General features: G+C 38.8%; 1 protein-coding gene across 1 annotated transcript in view; it reads left to right on the top strand.

Moving 5' to 3' along the window:
• Positions 1 to 19,527, top strand: part of slc30a6 (solute carrier family 30 member 6) — a 151,721-nt gene that overhangs the window by 93,239 nt on the left and 38,955 nt on the right. Inside the window, exons 10-14 of the mRNA XM_060831338.1 lie at positions 4,769 to 4,817; positions 6,819 to 6,938; positions 13,178 to 13,280; positions 14,068 to 14,115; positions 15,199 to 15,267. Coding sequence (XP_060687321.1) covers positions 4,769 to 4,817; positions 6,819 to 6,938; positions 13,178 to 13,280; positions 14,068 to 14,115; positions 15,199 to 15,267 — 389 coding nt within the window. The remainder of the gene's footprint in view (positions 1 to 4,768; positions 4,818 to 6,818; positions 6,939 to 13,177; positions 13,281 to 14,067; positions 14,116 to 15,198; positions 15,268 to 19,527) is intronic.

Genomic DNA, 19,527 nt, shown 5'->3' with positions numbered 1-19,527 from the left:
CACCTGATCTGCCCATCTTTTGAGTGAGAGTGGACACCCAGCAAACACGGGAAGAACGTACAAACTTCACACACAGTCATCCAGCAGTGCTAACTACTGAGCCACTGCGCTGTCCAAATTAATTAATACTGTTTCAGTATTGTACTGCATTCTATATATGTTTGACCTCAGTGACAGCATTGTGGAGTCAAAATGGAGTTATTAGCTATGGTTACAGATGATAGCCCATGTCTCCTAAAAGCTAACTGCTAAGACATCCAGTCCTTGAAATGGACAGGAACTGGAAGTTCTCAAAGAAATTGGCATCACAGCAGCTTGTAAGTGCAGACCTTTAAGCAAGTTTATCAATAATTCCAGAGGACTGTTCATTGATGAAATGATTTCTGTTGGTTAAAAAAAGTGTACATTTTCAACTGTTTGAAGGTTTTCCAACACATGATGATTCCACATTGAAGAATGACAAGATGTTGTGCTATGCTGTGCATTAGAGAGAGAATAGCACTCCCTTACACTGGGTTCTCATATGGTATAGCACCAAGGATGGGTAGTCCTGCTGAGCTTTAATTCAGCAATTTCTAATTTTGTTTCTGATTTACATCATCTGCAGTTCTTTTGGTTTTTACATAATATAATGGAATTTGTTATTAAAGTGGAGAATGGAGTAGTCAAAACTGAAACTACAATCCTAATCTCAATAAAGGGAACTATGACCACATGAGGTACAAATTGGCAAGGATGGATTGGGGAATCTTATCATTTGATGGTGGACAGGCAGTGATTCATATTTAACTTACATGTGTATAAATTACAACAATTATTAATTCCTCTGGATATAGGTTTGCTTGCTGAGCTGGAAGGTTCATTTTCAGACGTTTCATTGCCATACTAGGTAACATCATCAGTGAGCCTACGGATGAAGCACTGGTGGCATAACGCTCTTTCTATTTGTGTGTTTAGGTTTCCTTGAGTTGGTGATGTCACTTCCTGTTGTAACAACATTCCTGTTGTGATGTCATTTTCTGTTCTTTTTGTCAGGGGTTCTAAATGGAATCCAAGTCAGTGTGTTTGTTGATAGAGTTCTGGTTGGAATGCCATTCTTCTAGAAATTCTCGTGTCTCTCTCTATTTGGCTTGTTCAAGGATGGATTTGTTGTCCCAATTGAAATGGTGTCCTTCCTCATCTGTATGTGAGGAGCTACAAATCTTCTCAAAACTTGTTAATTTTGTGCCTGATAGGAATTAATAATTAAGAGGAAAGGTGTCTCAACCATGACTGACAAAAGAAATTAGGGATGGTGTTGGATCTAAACAGGATACATATAAAATTGTCAGAATAAGAAGTAGATCTGAGGATTGGAAGCATTTAAGAATTCCGCAAAAGAGAATAAAAAGTTTGATCGAGAGGAAACATAGAATATGAGAGTAAAATTACAGGAAACTATAACTGTTCATAAAAGCTTCTATGAATATGTGAAGAGAAAAAGATTAGTAAAGCCAAATATAGGCCCCTACAATCAAAAATGAGGGAAATTATTTTGGGAACAGAGAAAGAGTTGAACATTTATCTTGATTCCATCTTCACAATAGAGAGCACAAATAATCATTCAAATGTGAGGTTACCAATGGTCCTGTGAGAGGAATTGAAGGAAATCAGTATAAATCACCAGGGCCTGATAATCTACACTTCAGTATACTAAAGGAAGTGGCTCTAGAAATAATCTGCTGCATTGGTGGTCATTTTCTAAATTCTGTAACTCTACTATTTAAAAAAGAAGGGGGAGAAAAAAGAGGATCAGTTAGCTAACATCAGTAATATTTGTAAAAGATGTGATGACAAATATTTGGAATGTATAAATGGGGTTGGATAAAAACAAGCAGGCTTTATGAAATGCAAATAGTGCTTAACAAATTGACTGGAGGTTTTGAGGATGTAAGTTGTTGAATAGATGGGCAGAATCAGTGGATGTGGTGTATTTTGAATTTTCAGAAAGCTTTTGAGAAAGCCTCTCATAAAAGGCTAGTAGGTAAAATTAATAGTACAGGGTTAAGGACTAATATGTTGGCATGAATGGGATTGATTGTCAACCTCTCATACCCTGAAAAGTCTGTAACTGTATTTAACTCTGGCATCCTAAACTGTGGCACAAGGGAGGCAACATACCATCTTGCGTTTGCATCTGTAGCTGCAAAATAAAATGTTTGTTCCCCAAACTATTAAATTGCTTTTGTTGTTCTCCTATTCTTCTTTATGTTGCACTCTACATCAGAGCTAGTTATGGTGCTTGGACATTCCTATGCCTGTACACCCCAGATGAAACATCACTTTCAACAGCATTCAGAACTGAATACTGGTTGAAGACAGAAATGCACCCATAGGACCAATGAAATATCTACCTATTTCTTTATGAATGCCAGGCAGTCACCCATTCCCTCTGTATAATCTTGGGCTGAAGAATAATTACGAGTAAAAAATGAGGTCTGCAGATGCTGGAGATCAGAGCTGAAAATGTGTTGCTGGTCAAAGCACAGCAGGCCAGGCAGCATCTCAGGAATAGAGAATTCGACGTTTCGAGCACAAGCCCTTCATCAGGAATGAGAGAGAGTAGCCAAGCAGGCTAAGATAAAAGGTAGGGAGGAGGGACTTGGGGGAGGGGCGATGGAGGTGGGATAGGTGGAAGGAGGTCAAGGTGAGGGTGATAGGCCGGAGTGGGGTGGGGGCGGAGAGGTCAGGAAGAAGATTGCAGGTTAGGAGGGCGGTGCTGAGTTGAGGGAACCGACTGAGACAAGGTGGGGGGAGGGGAAATGAGGAAACTGGAGAAATCTGAATTCATACCTTGTGGTTGGAGGGTTCCCAGGTGGAAGATGAGGCGCTCCTCCTCCAGCCGTCGTGTTATGTTCTGCCGGTGGAGGAGTCCAAGGACCTGCATGTCCTCGGTGGAGTGGGAGGGAGAGTTAAAGTGTTGAGCCATGGGGTGGTTGGGTTGGTTGGTCCGGGCGGCCCAGAGGTGTTCTCTGAAGCGTTCCGCAAGTAAGCGGCCCGTCTCCCCAATATAGAGGAGGCCACATCGGGTGCAGCGGATGCAATAGATGATGTGTGTGGAGGTACAGGTGAACTTGTGGCGGATGTGGAAGGATCCCTTGGGGCCTTGGAGGGAAGAATAATTACATCTATAAACATGCTATCCATAAAACACTCAACCTTGCAGATGCACTGCAATGATACCCACTTCCTGTACATATAGTTACTGAGGACAATGAGTTCTGGAGTTCCCAGAGGAACAGAATATACACTGCAGAGGTACCATGCCATTTCTCTACTAAATTACAAAATCTGCTTCACTAAAAATAAACTAGACTCAACACCTACTTCTCATCTGTTTTCTATTACCTGTGTGAAGCTAAATTGAAAAGTTTTACTTAGCTCTTGTGACTTTTTTTTAAAATTCCAGCTCCTTAGACTAACCTCCTAAAGTTGAAGAAAGAGAAGCAAAGCTACAGTGTTTAATATCTAATTATTTAATGATCGTATTGTGATGTCACAAATTTCCTCCCCACACCTCCATCAGTTTAGTTTTCCAGAAATATGCCAGAGCAGGGAAAGTGGAATGAGTACTGAAGTAGCTGAAAGAACTGGTGATTTAATGTGCATATAAGCAACTGTCACAGAATTCAGGCACAACCCCAATAGTCAAAAGGATAATAGGAAATGAGCCCAGAATAAAAAGACAGTAAATGGTCCCCTATTTTGTTCAGTTGAAATAGAGTTTAGTGTATTTTCCTTCTGTCTGCAAAAAAAACAGGATTACATATTAATAAATGTAGCTTCCAGTACATAGGATTTGTGCTGAGTATTTCTCCACTGTTTAGACATTGCTTACCGAAGTTTCACTTACCAATCATCTTAGGTTTTTTTTTTGCAATTGGCCTGCCAGAGCTATAAGGTGAAACAGCAAATAGTGAACGTACACAATTGACAACTCATTTTTTTGAAGAAAAATGGTTGTGTGATCAGAAACAGAAGGTGCTGGAGAAACCCAGCAGGTCTGACTGCATCTAATTCTAAAGGTGAGTCATTCTGTACATGAAACATTAACTGTTTCTCTCTCCACAGATGTTGCCAGACCTGCTGAGTTTCTCCAATGCTTTGCGTTTATTTCAGATTTCCTGCATTTGCAGTACATTGCTTTTATTTATGGTCATGTAACAGTGTCTCAATTCAAGCATGAAAATCTGGCAACATCTTGCTATTTTATCTTCATTAATATTCAAAACCAAGAAGTAGACATATAGACCAATTAATCAAATTTGATACATTGATGCATTTTCCTGCAGAGAGAGACTACAATAAGACTTGCGGTAATTATAATTCATCTTTTCAGGTAATGCAAATGCTTCTACTGTAAGTATGTGTTAATCTCATGAGAATCAGGGCTGTTCTATGCAGCTCAGTAACAGGTAGTTGAAAAGTTGGCATATTTTTTATCTTTCCAGCTTTAGTGGTTTTGTCAAGATGTAGTCCTAGCTCATACTGTGCAATAAAGCTGTTTATAATCGGGAAAATAACTATTGATGGTAATCAGAATTATGTCCAAATCAAATGATCTCTCTGCAGTCAACCACACCAGGCAAACACCTTTTCGGTAGTGCTGAGAAGCTAAAGCAATTGTGTTATAAGAGAGCACAGTTTCTTGATTCAACCTGTGGTTCTTCATGGTGTTCATTTTTAGACAATAAGAAAAGAAATTTAATTAACCTTTCCTTCTTTGCAGCTGCTAGTACAAGTTGGCTCCAGGAACATGTTGCTGATCTAAGCCGAAGGTAGGAATGATTTAGAAATGAGAACCAAACTTTGCTGGGAATGCCCAGCTCATCTGACAGCATCTACAGAGAAAAGCTGAGTTAACATTTCAGGTCCATGACCTTTCTGCTAGTTCATTGATACATTGACAGTTTCTTAATGTGGTCAGCTTTACTGCTTTCTAAGTTTGCAGTTGTAAAATATGCTGTTCAATCATGCAGCTTTTGAAAGTAGCAAATAATTATGGATAATCACAATTATGTTATAACCTGTTATGCCAGGAGACCAAACCAAATGTCTTTTTTCATAAAAAATAAACTTAGAAATCTCAGAAATGCTGATTCTTTCAGTTTCTGCTTACTCTGAAAAGAGAGTATCACTAGCATTGTCAGAAGTGAATTTATCTTGCACTTTCTGTCAGTGTAGGCAGCATATATTTGAGAGCCAGTGAGTGAATCTGAGGGCTGTTATCAAGGTAGTTAGGTTTGCTAGTGTGGGTAATTTGAGCAGAATCCCTGCAGCCATTATAAGCCTAGTGTAAAGTCTCTGTGCCACAAAAAGAATCATTGTGGAGAATGTTGTAATTTAAGCCATCTTCAAAATGTAAATTAAATACCCTGATCTTACTACAAGATGCCAAATTAGAAGTTTTTGAAGGAGCTGAAGGGTAATTGTTGCTGTAATTTGTTCTTTCCTCACAATCTGACAGATTGATGTGATTTAGACGAAGAACCTTGTCAGGTACGAGCATACTGATCATGCAGTGTCCCAGTGGACTGTACATTTGCAAAATTGCCTGCTAAAAGATCAAACATTTCAGCAATTTGTGCTGCAGTCGCAATTTTGCCACATCTGCAATGAGATATCCTATGATTCAGAGAAATGTATTTTTTCACACAGACTTCATTGCATGTTAAGCAGCAAGTATATCTGTAATACTATGTAAATATTTTCATTTGTCAGAAGTTTAACATGATTGCTTTATAATTGTTAAGCATGGATATCATTGTGCTTCAATGATGTGAAGCACAGTAGCCATTGACACAGGTTGTAAAACAGGAGCAGGAAGTTGATTATACCTAATACATTATATGCACTGTACAAGGCGTGAATTAAATACCCTGGAGTAATTTCAAGGCTGTAATTTCATCTTTGTATTCAAATAATTAAAAGCACTAAAGCTTCATTCTTAAAAATTATTACATCATCTGTGTCCTTGGGTCAGATTACTACCTCTCAATCACTCCCAAGGATCCATTCTCGATTGTGAATGGATTGGAGGGAATAGTACTGTAAATTGAAATGTTTGCTGTCTCTATAAATATTAATCATTTCCATGTACAGGTCATTCCCCTACAATATGTGTTTCGTTAACGTGATTTCACTGTAATGTGATTGATGAATTGGGGGCGCTGTTCTAAACTGCGAACTTTTAAAGCGTATGTTGGCTGAAATGTGATTACATCGCCAACACTTTAAGCACTGTTTGTAAAAAGCAATTTTTCTATAATGGGGGATTGCTCAAGACCACAACCATTGTGTATTTAAACTTGATTGTGAATGTAAGCCTCACTTGGTATCAGGTCATAAATAATGAGTGTGTCAGAAGTATGGGGCGTTAGTGCAAACCATTTAAAATAATACCATTTATTTTGGCTAGACTGATGTTGGAGTGCATTAGCTGCAATGCAGACCCATGCAATTTACCAGCCAGTGTGTACCAAATGTGCACTAAATTTATTCATGCTGGGAAGTGGTGAATTTTAGCACTTTGCTATGGAAGGAAATTGAGAACAAGCCCTCAAGACCACTCTTGCACAGCTTCTGATGGGTGATGTCAGCACTAGAGTTCATTGAATCAATTACTTGGAATAATAAATTGTATGAGATAAAGCAAAAATTGTTGTTTTCTGTCCATGCAGTAGATCAGTCCTGAAAAATTAGGAAGATTTAATTGACAAAAAATACTTAAACATTTTTCAGAAGGATTATATTTAAATACACTTATATTTTGTTTCCAGTTTATGTGGAATAATTCCAAGTTTAAGCAATATCTTGCTTCCTCGCATGAATCCATTTGTCCTGATTGACCTTGCAGGAGCACTGGCACTTTGCATCACCTACATGCTGATTGAAATAAAGTAAGTGATATAGATTGGAAGTTTTGTACTGACCCTCTTCTTTGAGAAATATGCAAATGGACCATTAATGGAGACTATTAAATACAATGACATTTTAAAATCAAACCTCTCACTGTATTAAAATGTGAATAATGATGAGTTATCCTTTGTCCTTGTTGATGTCTACTCCCCAATAATGCAGGTGACGAAACTGCACACAGTACTGGAGAAGATGTGCTGTGGAGGTGCCAGTGTTTGACAGGGTTGGACAAAGCTAAAAATCACACATCAGGTTGTAGTCCAACAGGTTTATTTGGAAGCACAAGCAGTGCTCCGAAAGCTTGTACTTCCAAATAAGGCTGTTGGACTTTAACGTAGTGTTGTGTAATTTTTAACTTCAGAAGAGATATCAACAACGTCCTCAACACCCTCAACATGATGTTGTTAGTCAGGGTAAATATAGGATAACAGGGGAGGGGAATGGATCTGGGTGAAATACTCTTCGGATGGTCGGTGTGGACTTATTGGGCCAAAGGGCCTGTTTCCACACTGTAGGGATTCTATGATCCTATGACATTCAAACTCAAAGGTCTAAGCAATGAAGGCAAGCATGCTGAATGCCTTCTACTCTCACTTATATGGATGGTAATAGCTCTAATAACACTCAAGAAGCTTGACATGATCGGAACAAACGTAGTCTACTTGTTTGGCCCCACATTGACAAACATCCACTCCCTCCTCCACTGACGCTCAATAGAGGCAATATATACTATCTACAAGATGCACTGGAAATTCATTAGAGATCGTTAGATAGGACCTTGCAAACCCACGCTTACTTCCATTTAGAAAGACAAGAGCAACAGATAAGTAGGAACACCACCATTTGCAAGTACTCCTGCCAGCCCCTCACCATCATGACTTGAAAATATATCACCATTCCTTCATGTCACTGGGTCAAAATCCTAGAATTCCAACCACCTGATGAAGGAGTGGTGATCTGAAAGCTAGTGCTTCCAAATAAACCTGTTCGACTATAACCTGGTGTTGTGCAATTTTTAACTTTGGCCACCCCAACTCAACATCAGCACCTCCAAATTACAGCAAAATGGACTGCAGCGGTTCAAGAAGGCAGCTCATCACTGTCAGCTCAAGGGCAACTAGGGATGGGTGATAAATGCTGGCCAGCCAGCAACACCATGTCCCATAAATGCATAAAATAGCCTAATTTGGTCAAATTCTTCCACCTCAACATTAAGAAGACTGAAATAATCATTATTGGCCTATATCAGACAATGTCTTCTTTTCTTAGAATGAACCAAGCAATACAACACTTTTGTCAGTGTGGTCAGTTCTAAATTCAGCTCCAAGCTTGGATTTTTATTAATCTCCAAGATTGCTATTTTCACCTCCACAACATATCCCACTTCAGTCTCAGCTTTAGTGTCTACTTGGTCGAAGTCAGGTGACAGGGCAGCCCACTGCCCAGTCAGTGGGCAGTCCACTGAAAGCTTGTGATTTCAAATAAACCTGGAGTCATGTGATGTCCAACCCCACATCCTAGAAAGCATCTGTTGTTAAAACCCTTATCCACATTTTTTGGGTCCGTTAATCTAATGTATTACTTGCTTGTCTTGCATCCTCCACTTTCTGTGAATTCCAATTTATCCAAAGCTCATCTGCATACACAGCCATCATATTTACCTTTACTTATGCCTTGTTGACCAGTATGACACTAGCTACTTGTAAATTTGAAATTCCCTTGTACCTATGCTTTTCCCTTCAGAGCCTTGCCTACTCCCAAGCTCTGTAATCTCCTTTAACTCATATGTTTGTATGTTCTATGTTACATGGAATATACAGCACAAATGTTCGCCATTTCGCCCAAATAGTCAGTGGTGATGCTTATATTTTTAACAAATCTCCTATTATTCCATCCACCTCATCTCTGCCTTTCAGGCAATTTTTCTAATCCTTTTTCTTTTATGTGCTCATTCAGTGTTCATCTAATCTGTTTGTTTCAGCTACATCCTGAGACAGTGAGATGTACATTCTAGCCACTGTTGAGTAAAATGTAATTTTTATTTCCCTTTTGAATTTTCATCTTGTATTGATGACCCCTAATTTTGAATTATTCTACAATTTGAAAGATTCTTTTACTCATCTCATTCATAACTTTTGAGGCTCCATCAGGTCACCTCTACGTTGTCCTTTTCCTAATGAAAAAACCTTTTAAATCTTTTCAAATAGCTAAACACTCTCAGTTTTGCTATCATCCTTGTCAATCATGTTTGCACTAGTCCTTTTGTGTCCTTTTCAGATCCTATCCACATTTAACATAGCTTTATTACTTTTGAATTAAAGCCCTAACCCCAATTATATTTAAAAGGTCCAGAACCGGGGTCAACGTTTAATGATACAGAATAGGTCACTTAGACAGAGATAAGACTTTTTTCACCAGATTGAGGTGAGCCTGTGGAATTCTCTGCCATAGAAAACATTGAGGTCACAGAACTACTGTCAGAAAGGAGTCATTGAGACGTATAGCACAGAAACAGATCCTTCGGTCCAACTCATCCATGCCGACCAGATATCCCAACCCAATCTAGTCCTACCCGTGAGGACCCGGCCCATATCCTTCCAAACCCTTCCTATTCACATACCCATCCATATGCCTTTTAAATGGTGCAATTGTACCAGACTCCACCACTTCCTCTGGCAGCTCATTTCATATATTTACCACCCTCTGCGTGAAAAAGTTGTCCCATAGATCTCTTCTGTATCTTTCCCATCTCACCCTAAACCTATGGGTTCTAGTTCTGGGCTCCCCCACTCGAGGGAAAATACTTTGTCTATTTATCCTATCCGTGCTCCTCATGATTTTGTAAACCTCTGTAAGGTCACCCTTCAGCCTTTGACGCTCCAGGGAAAACAGCCCCAGCCTGTTCAGTCTCTCCCTAAAGCTGGAATCCTCCAACCCTAGCAACATCCTTGTAAATCTTTTCTGAACCCTTTCAAATTTCACAACATCTTCCGATAGGAAGGAGACCAGAATTGCATGCAATATTCTAAAAGTGGCCTAATCAATGTCCTGTACGACCGCAACATGACCTCCCAATGCCTATATTCAATACACTGGCCAATAAAGGAAAGCATACCAAATGTCTACCTGCAACTCCAAGGTCTCTTTGTTCAGCAACAGTCCAGAGTAACTTACCATGAAGTGTATAAGTCCTGCTAAGATTTGCTTTCCCAAAATACAGCACCTCGCATTTATCTGAATTAAACTCCATCTGCCACTTCTCAGCCCATCTGGTCGAAATCCATCGTAATCTGAGGTAACCTCTTTCGCTGTCCACTACACTTTCAATTTTGTTGTCATCTGCAAACTTACTAACTGTACCGCTTATGCTCGTATCCAAATCACTTATGTTCAATACAAAAAGTCGAGGACCCAGCACCAATCCTTGTAGCACTCCACTGGTCACAGACCTCCAGTCTGAAAAACAACCCTCCACCACCACCACCCTCTGTCTACGACCTTTGAACTAGCTCTGTATCCAAATGGCTAGTTCTCCCTGTATTCCGTGCGATCTAGCCTTGTTAATCAGTTTCCTAAGGGGAACCTTGTCGAACGCCTTACTGAAGTCCATATAGATCATGTCTACTGCTTTGCCCTCTTCAATCCTCTTTGTTACTTCTTCAAAAAACTCAATCAAGTTTGTGAGACACGATTTCCCACGCACAAAGCCATGTTGACTATCCCAAATCAATCCTTGCCTTTCCAAATACATGTACATCCTGTCCCTCAAGATTCCCTCCAACAACTTGCCCACCACCAACGTCAGGCTCATTGGTCTGTAGTTCTTTGGCTTGTCCTAACCACCCTTCTTAAACAGTGGCACCACGTTAGCCAACCTCCAGTCTTCTGGCACCTCACCTGTGACTATTGATAATACAAATATCTCAGCAAGAGGCCCAGCAATCGCTTCCCTAGCTTCCCACAGAATTCTAGTGTACACTTGATCAGGTCTTGGGGATTTATCCACCTTTATGTGTTTCATGGCATCCAGCACTTCCTCCTCTGTAATGTGGACATTTTTCAAGATGCCACCATCTATTTCCCTCCATTTTATATCTTCCATGTCTTTCTCCACAGTAAGCACTGATGCAAAATACTTGTTTAGTATCTCCCCCATCTCTTGCAACTCCACGCAAAGGCTACCTTGCTGATCTTTAAGGGGCCCTAATCTCTCCCTAGTTACCCTTTTGTCCTGGATGTATTTGTAAAAACCCTTTGGATTCTCCTTAATTCTATTTGCCAAAGCTATCTCATGTTCCCTTTTCGCCATCCTGATTTCCCTTTTAAGAATACTCCTACTGCCTTTATACTTTCTAAGGATTCACTCAATCTGTCCTGTCTATACCTGACATATGCTTCCTTATTTTTCTTTATTAAACTCTCAGTTTTTTTAGTCATCCAGCATTGCCTCCACCTATCAGTCTTTCCTTTTATTCCTAGCAGGAACACACTATCTTTGGACTCTCGTTATCTCATTTCTGAAGGTTTCCTATTTTCCTGCCATCCCTTTACCTGCGAACATTTTCTGCCATTTATCAAATGAAAGTTCTTCCTTAATGCCATCAAAATTCGCCTTTCTCCAATTTAGATCTTCAACTTTTAGATCTGGTCTATCCTTTTCCATCACTATTTTAAAACTAATAGAATTATGGTCGCTAGCCCCAAAGTGCTCCCCCACTGACATCTCAGTCACCTGCCCTCCCTTATTTCCCAAGAGTAGGTCAAGTTTTACATCTTTTCGTGCACATACTGAATCAGAAAATTTCCTTGTGCACACTTAACAAATTCCTCTCCATCTAAACCCTCAACACTGTGGCAGTTCCAGTCTATGTTTGGAAAGTTAAAATCCCCTGCCATAACAACCCTATTATTCTTACAGATAACTGAGATCTTTTTACAAATTTGTTTCTCAATTTCCCTCTGAGCATTAGGGGTCTATAATACAATCGTACTAAGGTGATTATCCCTTTCTCATTTCTCAGTTCCACCCAAATAACTTCCCTGGATGTATTTCCAGGAATATCCTCCCTCAGTACAGCTGTAATGCTATCCCTTATCAAAAACGTCACTCCCCCTCCTCTCTTGCCTCCCTTTCTGTCCTTCCTGTAGCATTTGTATCCTGGAACATTAAGCTGCCAGTCCTATCCATCCCTGAGCCATGTTTCCGTAATTGCTATGATATCAGTCCCATTTTCCTAACCATGCCCTGAGTTCATCTGCCTTCCTTGTTAGGCCCCTTGCATTGAAATAAATGCAGTTTAATTTATCAGTCCTACCTTGTTCTCTGCTTTGTCCCTGCCTGCCCTGACTGCTTAACTTGCTTCTGTTCTCTTTCCTCACTATCTCCCTGGGTCCCACCTTACTAGTTTAAATCCTCCCAAGCAGCTCTAGCAAATCTCCCTGCCAGTATATTAGTTCTCTTCCAATTTAGATGCAATCAGTCTTGGGGCTAAAGGGATCAAAAGCCATTGGGAAAAAGCAGGAAGAGGGTAATGATTTGTACACTCACCCATGATCATTTTGAATGATGAAGCAGACTCAAAGCTGAATGGTCTACTGCTGCACATAGTTTCTATGTTCCTGTATACCCACAGATATTCTAGTGTGTTGTTTTGTTAAAATTTTAAATCAATGTACTGACTTGTAATCTCGCTAATATGTTTATTTAGTTTCTTAGAGCAAAATATTCTGATACTTTTTCTAACTGTGGGGACAGGTGTGTATGTTAGTGGTTGGGGTTAGTATGGAATGTGCCGTCTCAGTGTTTGGCGGAGGCAGGCTCAATCAAGGCATCAGAAGGGAATTATACTTTTATTTAAAAGGAATAATATGAAAGGTTGCAGGAAGGGGGTAGAGGAAATACACAAGGTTGGTTCTCGTGGAGAGAGCCAGTGCAGATGCAATTGTTAAGTTTCATCGCCCTGTGCTGTAATAGTTCTGAGATTCTGCATTTTAATTGGTGATGCACATATCACCTCAACTACAAAGGTAAATCACCCAATCATCTGCCAATCAGCTCATTAAGAGCTGACAGTCCAGCAAGGATGAATATCTCACCCTATCACAAACCTACTTTAGTACCTCACATTTATTTATGTTGAAGTACATGTGGTATTTTAACTAGCTATGAGAAGTGTATTTTTATCTTTTGACCACCAATATTTTTTGTCTTTATTTTCAGTAATTATTTTGCAGTGGACACAGCCTCAGCTATAGCCATTGCTGTTATGACATTTGGCACCATGTATCCTATGAGTGTCTATAGTGGAAAGGTTCTGCTTCAGGTAAGAATCCTCTTGCCTCATGCCCAACCTTGTGAAATAGAAACTCAGTCTGTCGTTATCTGTAAATCAAGTTCTTGCTAAAACGTCAGTAATGCAGACTATTAATTTCCCATGTGACTAAGAGCAATTGTTTTGTATAAATAGGATCTCATTAAGACATTATTTAATGCAGAAAATAATCATACAATATCTATTTCAATTTGCTTTATTTTTCCAAAAAACCTAGATTAGGTTTAGAGGAAAAAAATGTAAATGCTCTAACAATGATGAAACAGGTCTGACACTGTTTTAGTCAAGATGGAACCAACTTTAAGGTGATGGATTAAGAGTATTTATGTAATAATTACATCATACAGCATTAAAGGCTTACCTTTTCTCTCTTGTTGGGTTTCAGTGGCAGAATTTGAGAATGGTACAGATCATTCTGCTATAACGCATGTTTTGTTAACACTACTTCGCTGTAATGTGATTGACAAATTGGAGGCATTATTCTAAAGCACAAACTTTTAAAACGTGTGTTGACTGTAATGCAATTACATCACCAACACTTCTAAAGAAGCACTGCTTCTAAAGAACAATTTTTCTGTAACCCCAGGGTTATAGAGGAGCACAACCATTGCATTAGAAAAGAACTGACTGTTTCATCAGTAACAAGGAATTGAAAATGAGGAGAGGCAAAATAATTCATTTTGTGAATAAGTATATTTCCTGCATAAGTATTCATAATTGAGCTTGCTGCTGTGCCTCTAATATTTCTAAAAGTACACTGGATTTTTTTTTAAAACAGACAACACCTTCACATGTGATAGGACAACTGGACAAACTTTTAAGAGAGGTATGAATTATTACTAAGCAACTTAAAAATTGCAGTAACATTTTATCCATATTTTAATACTTTTTCACATGATCTGGGCCTCATTTATGAACATATGGATTGGAAATAGGCGTGTGTACTATTTCCTTTTCTAATTTCTTGTCGTACCTGCATGTTAAGTTTCTATAATTCATATGAAAAGGCACTCCCTGTACTGCAGCAGTGTTTAATTTGCTGAATGTTTTTCAGAATATCCTGAGGACATGAAAATTAATATATAAATGAAAAGTTTTCCTTGAGGTGATTACCTAAATTAGTAAGACTAGCAATGTAAGTTGTTGGAGACCATGTAATGTTTCACTCTGTGCTGGACCCCAGGAATAAGAAGGAAAGTCATTTTTATCATCTGATAAAGTGAAGGAAGTTGGGAGGAGAGGATAGAGGATGGCGTTCAGAGGTCACTGCCATGCCCCTCCCATGTAGAAGTTGAAGTACTGTCAATATCCTCATAAGTATTTGTGAAAAAATAATTAGTGTGAACTCTAGATTCTCAGATAGCATTGAATCACAAATGTTGATTCACTGGAGGCATGGTAGTAACAGCACTTGGCTTTCAGCCATGTGGTTTTGAGGTCAATTTAAACTTCAAATTCAATTTGCTCCATCTGGATTGGTGATGATATGTTGGTCCATGATGATGAATATGATGGCAGGATGTAGTGTCCTATGACAACATGCCTCTGCCTCAAGTGAGATGAGCAGTTAAGCTGTAGGATGATATGCTGCAGTCCTAGCTAATGGTGAAACTGTGACAACACAAAGCAAGCAGGAAAGGGAGTGCATTGGCTTCCAACTTTAGTTTGTCTGCCATGTCTATCATGAATATGTTGAAATTATTATGAAAGATAAAGGTATTTTGACAATAGCGCACGCATATAATGTGCTCTTTGGAAATCAGAACACACTTTTGTGTGCTTTTATAAGCAGGTAAATTGTCAGGTTTGTTAAGATGATCAGATCTTATTTGTGTTTGTTATTTACAAATGTCTGTAAATAAACTTGAATCAATACTGTGCACATAAATGTTGAATGCCCTTGTTTTAGGTCTCCACTCTAGATGGCGTTCTCGAAGTGAGGAATGAGCACTTTTGGACCCTTGGATTTGGAACTCTGGTATGTTCGTTATAGCTCAAATATGAATTTAGTTCTGTACTATCAAGATTTGTTGCTTTAATGTATTAAATCTTAGTTTTTAAATTGAATCTGGTTCTTGGGAATGGGAAAATCAAGTGGAACAAGTGTCGCAGAATCATGCTGTTACCTCTGTGCTGGTTCCCCAAAGAAGATATTCATGCAGTGCCATTCACCCATCTTCTCCCCATGGCTCTGCATGGTCTTTACCAGATGATGATCTAATTTCCTCTTGAATTGCTTGATTGAACATTCCTCACCACACACTCAGGCAGTGCATTTAGGGTTCTAACAACTTATTGCATGAAAAACACCGTCATGTTGCTAATACTTCTTTATCCAATAACCTTAAATTATCAACTCTTTTGCATTTGATACTTAAACCAATGAAAATTTTACCCTATCTGTCCAGTCTTTTCATGATTTTGAAAACCTCTACTATTTGGGAACAGTTTGTGGGCAGTGATCATAGCACCATAAGATTTAGGTTAGCCATGGAAAAAGACAAAGAACATCAGAGATGTAATGAACTAATTAAAGGAAGGCCAGTTTCAATGGGCTGAGATGGAATTTGGTCCACATAAGTTGGAATCAAATATTGGCAGGCTAAACAGAACATAGTATAAAGGGTGATATCCTTTACAGTCAGGGGGTATTTCCACAGAGGGCACATAGAACAAAGGCTGAGCTCCCTGCGTAACAGAAGAGGACACTCATAACGTTCCAAAAATACTAAATAATCACAAGGCTAAAGAGACGGAGTCAGTAAATGCAATAATTATCACTGGAGAAAAAGTATTAGGGAAATTAGTGTGGTTCAGGGCCAGTAGGTCCCCTGGACCAGATGAATGCATCTGAGAATTTAAAAGGCAATAGTTATTGAAAGAGTGGGTGTATTGATAGTAATCTTTCAAGAATTCTTCAATTCTGCGAAAATATCAGAAGATTGGAAAGCTGCCAGTATAGCATCCTTATTCATAAATGAAGATGGTAACTATAGGTCAATCAACTTCACATTTGACATAACATAATTGAGTAGAGTCAACGTGGCTTCATGGAGGGAAATCAAGCCTAACAAATTCATTATTATTCTTTTGAGGACCAAACAAACAAGACAGATAAAGGAGACCCAGTAAATGTAATATATTTGAATTTCCAAAAGGCTTTGGATAAGGTATCTTTGGTAAGGTTACTTAATGCAATAGAGTCTATGGTACTTAGTTAGTATATAGCATGTGTAGAGAATTGGCTAAGTTATAAAAGACAGAGTTGAGATAAGGCAGTCATTTTCAGGCTGGGAACCTTTAGCAAGTGAAGTACCACAGGGAGCTGTGCAGAATCCATAATAATTTACAATATATGTTTAATGGCTTGGTTGATGGAAATGAATGGACTATCATTGGGTTTGCAGATAACACAAAAGTCTTAAAGGTAGCTCAAAGTCTGCAGAGGGATGTAGACAAATTGAATGAGGGGGTGAAAACAGAAAATGGAATATAATGCAGAAAAATGTGAAGTTAACATTGTGGCAGCAAGGATACAAGAGAGATTTGGGTGTCAACGTGTACAAATCACACAAATCTGACATTCAATTTCAGGTTTTAATAGGGAAACCAAGCGGACAGTTGTCCTTTTAATTGAAGATTTGGGGTTTGTAAATAGAGAGCTCTTGCTAAAACAGTACAAGGCACTAGTCAGACCAGCCCAGTGTACCCATTTTTGGCCCCTTATCTGAAAAAAAATATTGGTGTTGGAGACAGGTTGATTCTGAGTAAGGTGAGATTTATTTACAAGGTGATGTTGAGTAGGTTGGGCTACTCAAGGGCTCACCCATTTTAAATAGAGATGATGAATTATTTATTCTCTCTGAGTATGAATTTGTAGGATTTGTTACTGCAGAATCTGTAGAGGCTAAACCATTAAGTATCTTTAAGACTGAGGTCGACAGTTACTTTTTGATCAGTGAGATGATCAAGGGTAATGGTGAAAAGCCAGAAAAGTTGAGCTGAGGATCATCGGGTCAGCCATGATCTCAGTGAATAACAAAGCAGACTCTATGGATCAAATGGTCTACATATCGTGGTCTTATTTACCATAAAAGGGTGTATATGGCAGATGCAGGTTGATTATGCAAGTGAGAACGATGTTGAACATACTAAATTCTGGGGAAGTTAAAATAAAAGCATAGACTATGAGAAGGGACTTGAAGCTAACCAAAATGTAAAAGTCATAAAATGGTAATTAAAGGAGCACTGGAACTGATTAGGTACCAAACATAAAATTTGGGCAGAGGGAGTAACACATATTAAGTGAGTATTTTACATATTTGTCATAAAAATAGATGCTCCCCAAGTCTGAAGAATGAGATAGTTGAGAGTCTGGATGATAGAAATTAGTTGATAGAAATTTGTGATTCAGCAAAGTTGGCTGTACTTAAGTCCCCAGAACTGAATCCAGTGCAGCAGCAGGTACAGAAGGATGAGAGAATGGAACTTAGAGAGGCACTGAGCATAATTTGCCAATCTTTAGCCTCAGGGTGGTGTCAGAGGACTGGAGGATCGCAGGTGTTATGATCATGTTCAACAAGCAGTATAAAGATATAAGTCCAGCAATGTCAAGCTAGTTTGCTTTTCAGGATTAAATTAACATCATTTGAGAAAATATAGATCAAATTGGGAAAAGCCAGCATGGATACTTAACATGCTTTAGTTTTTGATCAATTAACACCGAATTGATGAGGCAGTGTGATTGTTGCACACATTGACTTTGAAGAGGCATTTTATGAAGTGCCACATTAAGGACTTGTCAGAAAAATCAAAACTCATGAAATAAAATGGGCGGTGACTACCTGGGTATAAGGTTAGTTCATTGACAGTTAACAGAGAGTAATGATAATTTTGTTTTGGTCTATATTTAGCAGGGTTGCCTTGAGTTCAATATTAGGATGACTGTTTTTCTTGATCTGTACTAATGACCTAAATTTTGGTGAGCAGGATATAACTTCAACATTTGCCGATGTTTGAGATTTTGGAGAAGATTTGTAGCTCAGATTTTAGATCAGGTTGTCGGTTTGCTCGCTGAGCTAGTGGGTTTCTTTCTCAAATGTTTCATCACCATGCTAGGTAATGTCATCAAGGTGAAGTGTTGGTCCCACTTGCTATTTGTGTGTCTTGGATTCTTGTGGTGGGTGATATCATTTCCGATTCTGTTTCTAAGGTTGGTAAATGGGGTCCAAATCTATGTACTTGTTATTGGAGTTCAAGCTGCAACTCCGTTAACAAGCATACAGATTTGGACCCCATTGTTGTCTTCAACTGTATGGTGTGTCTACGTTTGGGCATCACACAGAAGGATGTGAAGGGCAGGAAGGATTGCACAAATGGATCCAAGGACAATGGATTAGAGATGCTGGGGCTGTCCTTAAGTAAGGTTACAACAAAATTTGATAATGTCTCATCAACCTATGAATGATCACAGCGGAGCAAGGGCATGCTTTTCCATTGTTATGGTTGAGAATCATGGAATATTGACAAAAGTACCAGCAGCAACACAATGAAAGGCTTTTTTCCACAGCAGATGATTAGGAGCTGGAATGTGTGGCCTGGAAGGGTGATTGAGGTGAAAAACCTCAACTTTTAAATGGTACTAAAATGAGCACTTTAAATGTCATAACATTTGAGGCTACAGATAAAGTGCACAGAGGTGGCAGTGTAGCGTAGATTTAGAATAGTTTTTTTCAATGCAGATATGACATGTTGATAGGCCTATTCTGTGCTATCTGATTCTATGATCTGCAAGGTACTGCCTGAGAGTATGGTGGAATTTGGTATATTTATGCCTTTCAAAAGACATTTGGATAAATATTTGAAGAGTAGGTGTCTGCAAGGTTATGGAGGACTAGGTGAATTGCACTTGCGAAGAAATAGCTTGGACTCAACAGACCAAAGGGCCATCTCCTGTGTTGCAACTACTCTATGGGTCTATTCTGTTGTTGTGGTATATATTGGAATAATCTAAAGTGTATTGTCCTGTGTAACAGTGTGTTTCCTTAATATAATGAAGCTGTTGGTGAAAACACTTAGCAAATTAACAGAAAAAAATCAGAACTTAAAATGAACATATATTTCACCTAGTGTTTCTTTTTCTTGCATTCTTTCCTATTGTATTCATTTTATTTTACTTAGGCCTGTTAATCTAATCTATTCTTCTGAAAAAAAGCTTCAACATTTTTATTTTTCTTTC

This window comes from Hemiscyllium ocellatum, chromosome 10 (assembly GCF_020745735.1).
Source record: "Hemiscyllium ocellatum isolate sHemOce1 chromosome 10, sHemOce1.pat.X.cur, whole genome shotgun sequence".
Classification (NCBI taxonomy): Eukaryota; Metazoa; Chordata; class Chondrichthyes; order Orectolobiformes; family Hemiscylliidae; genus Hemiscyllium; species Hemiscyllium ocellatum.
This window is presented reverse-complemented; position numbering and strand designations above follow the sequence as displayed.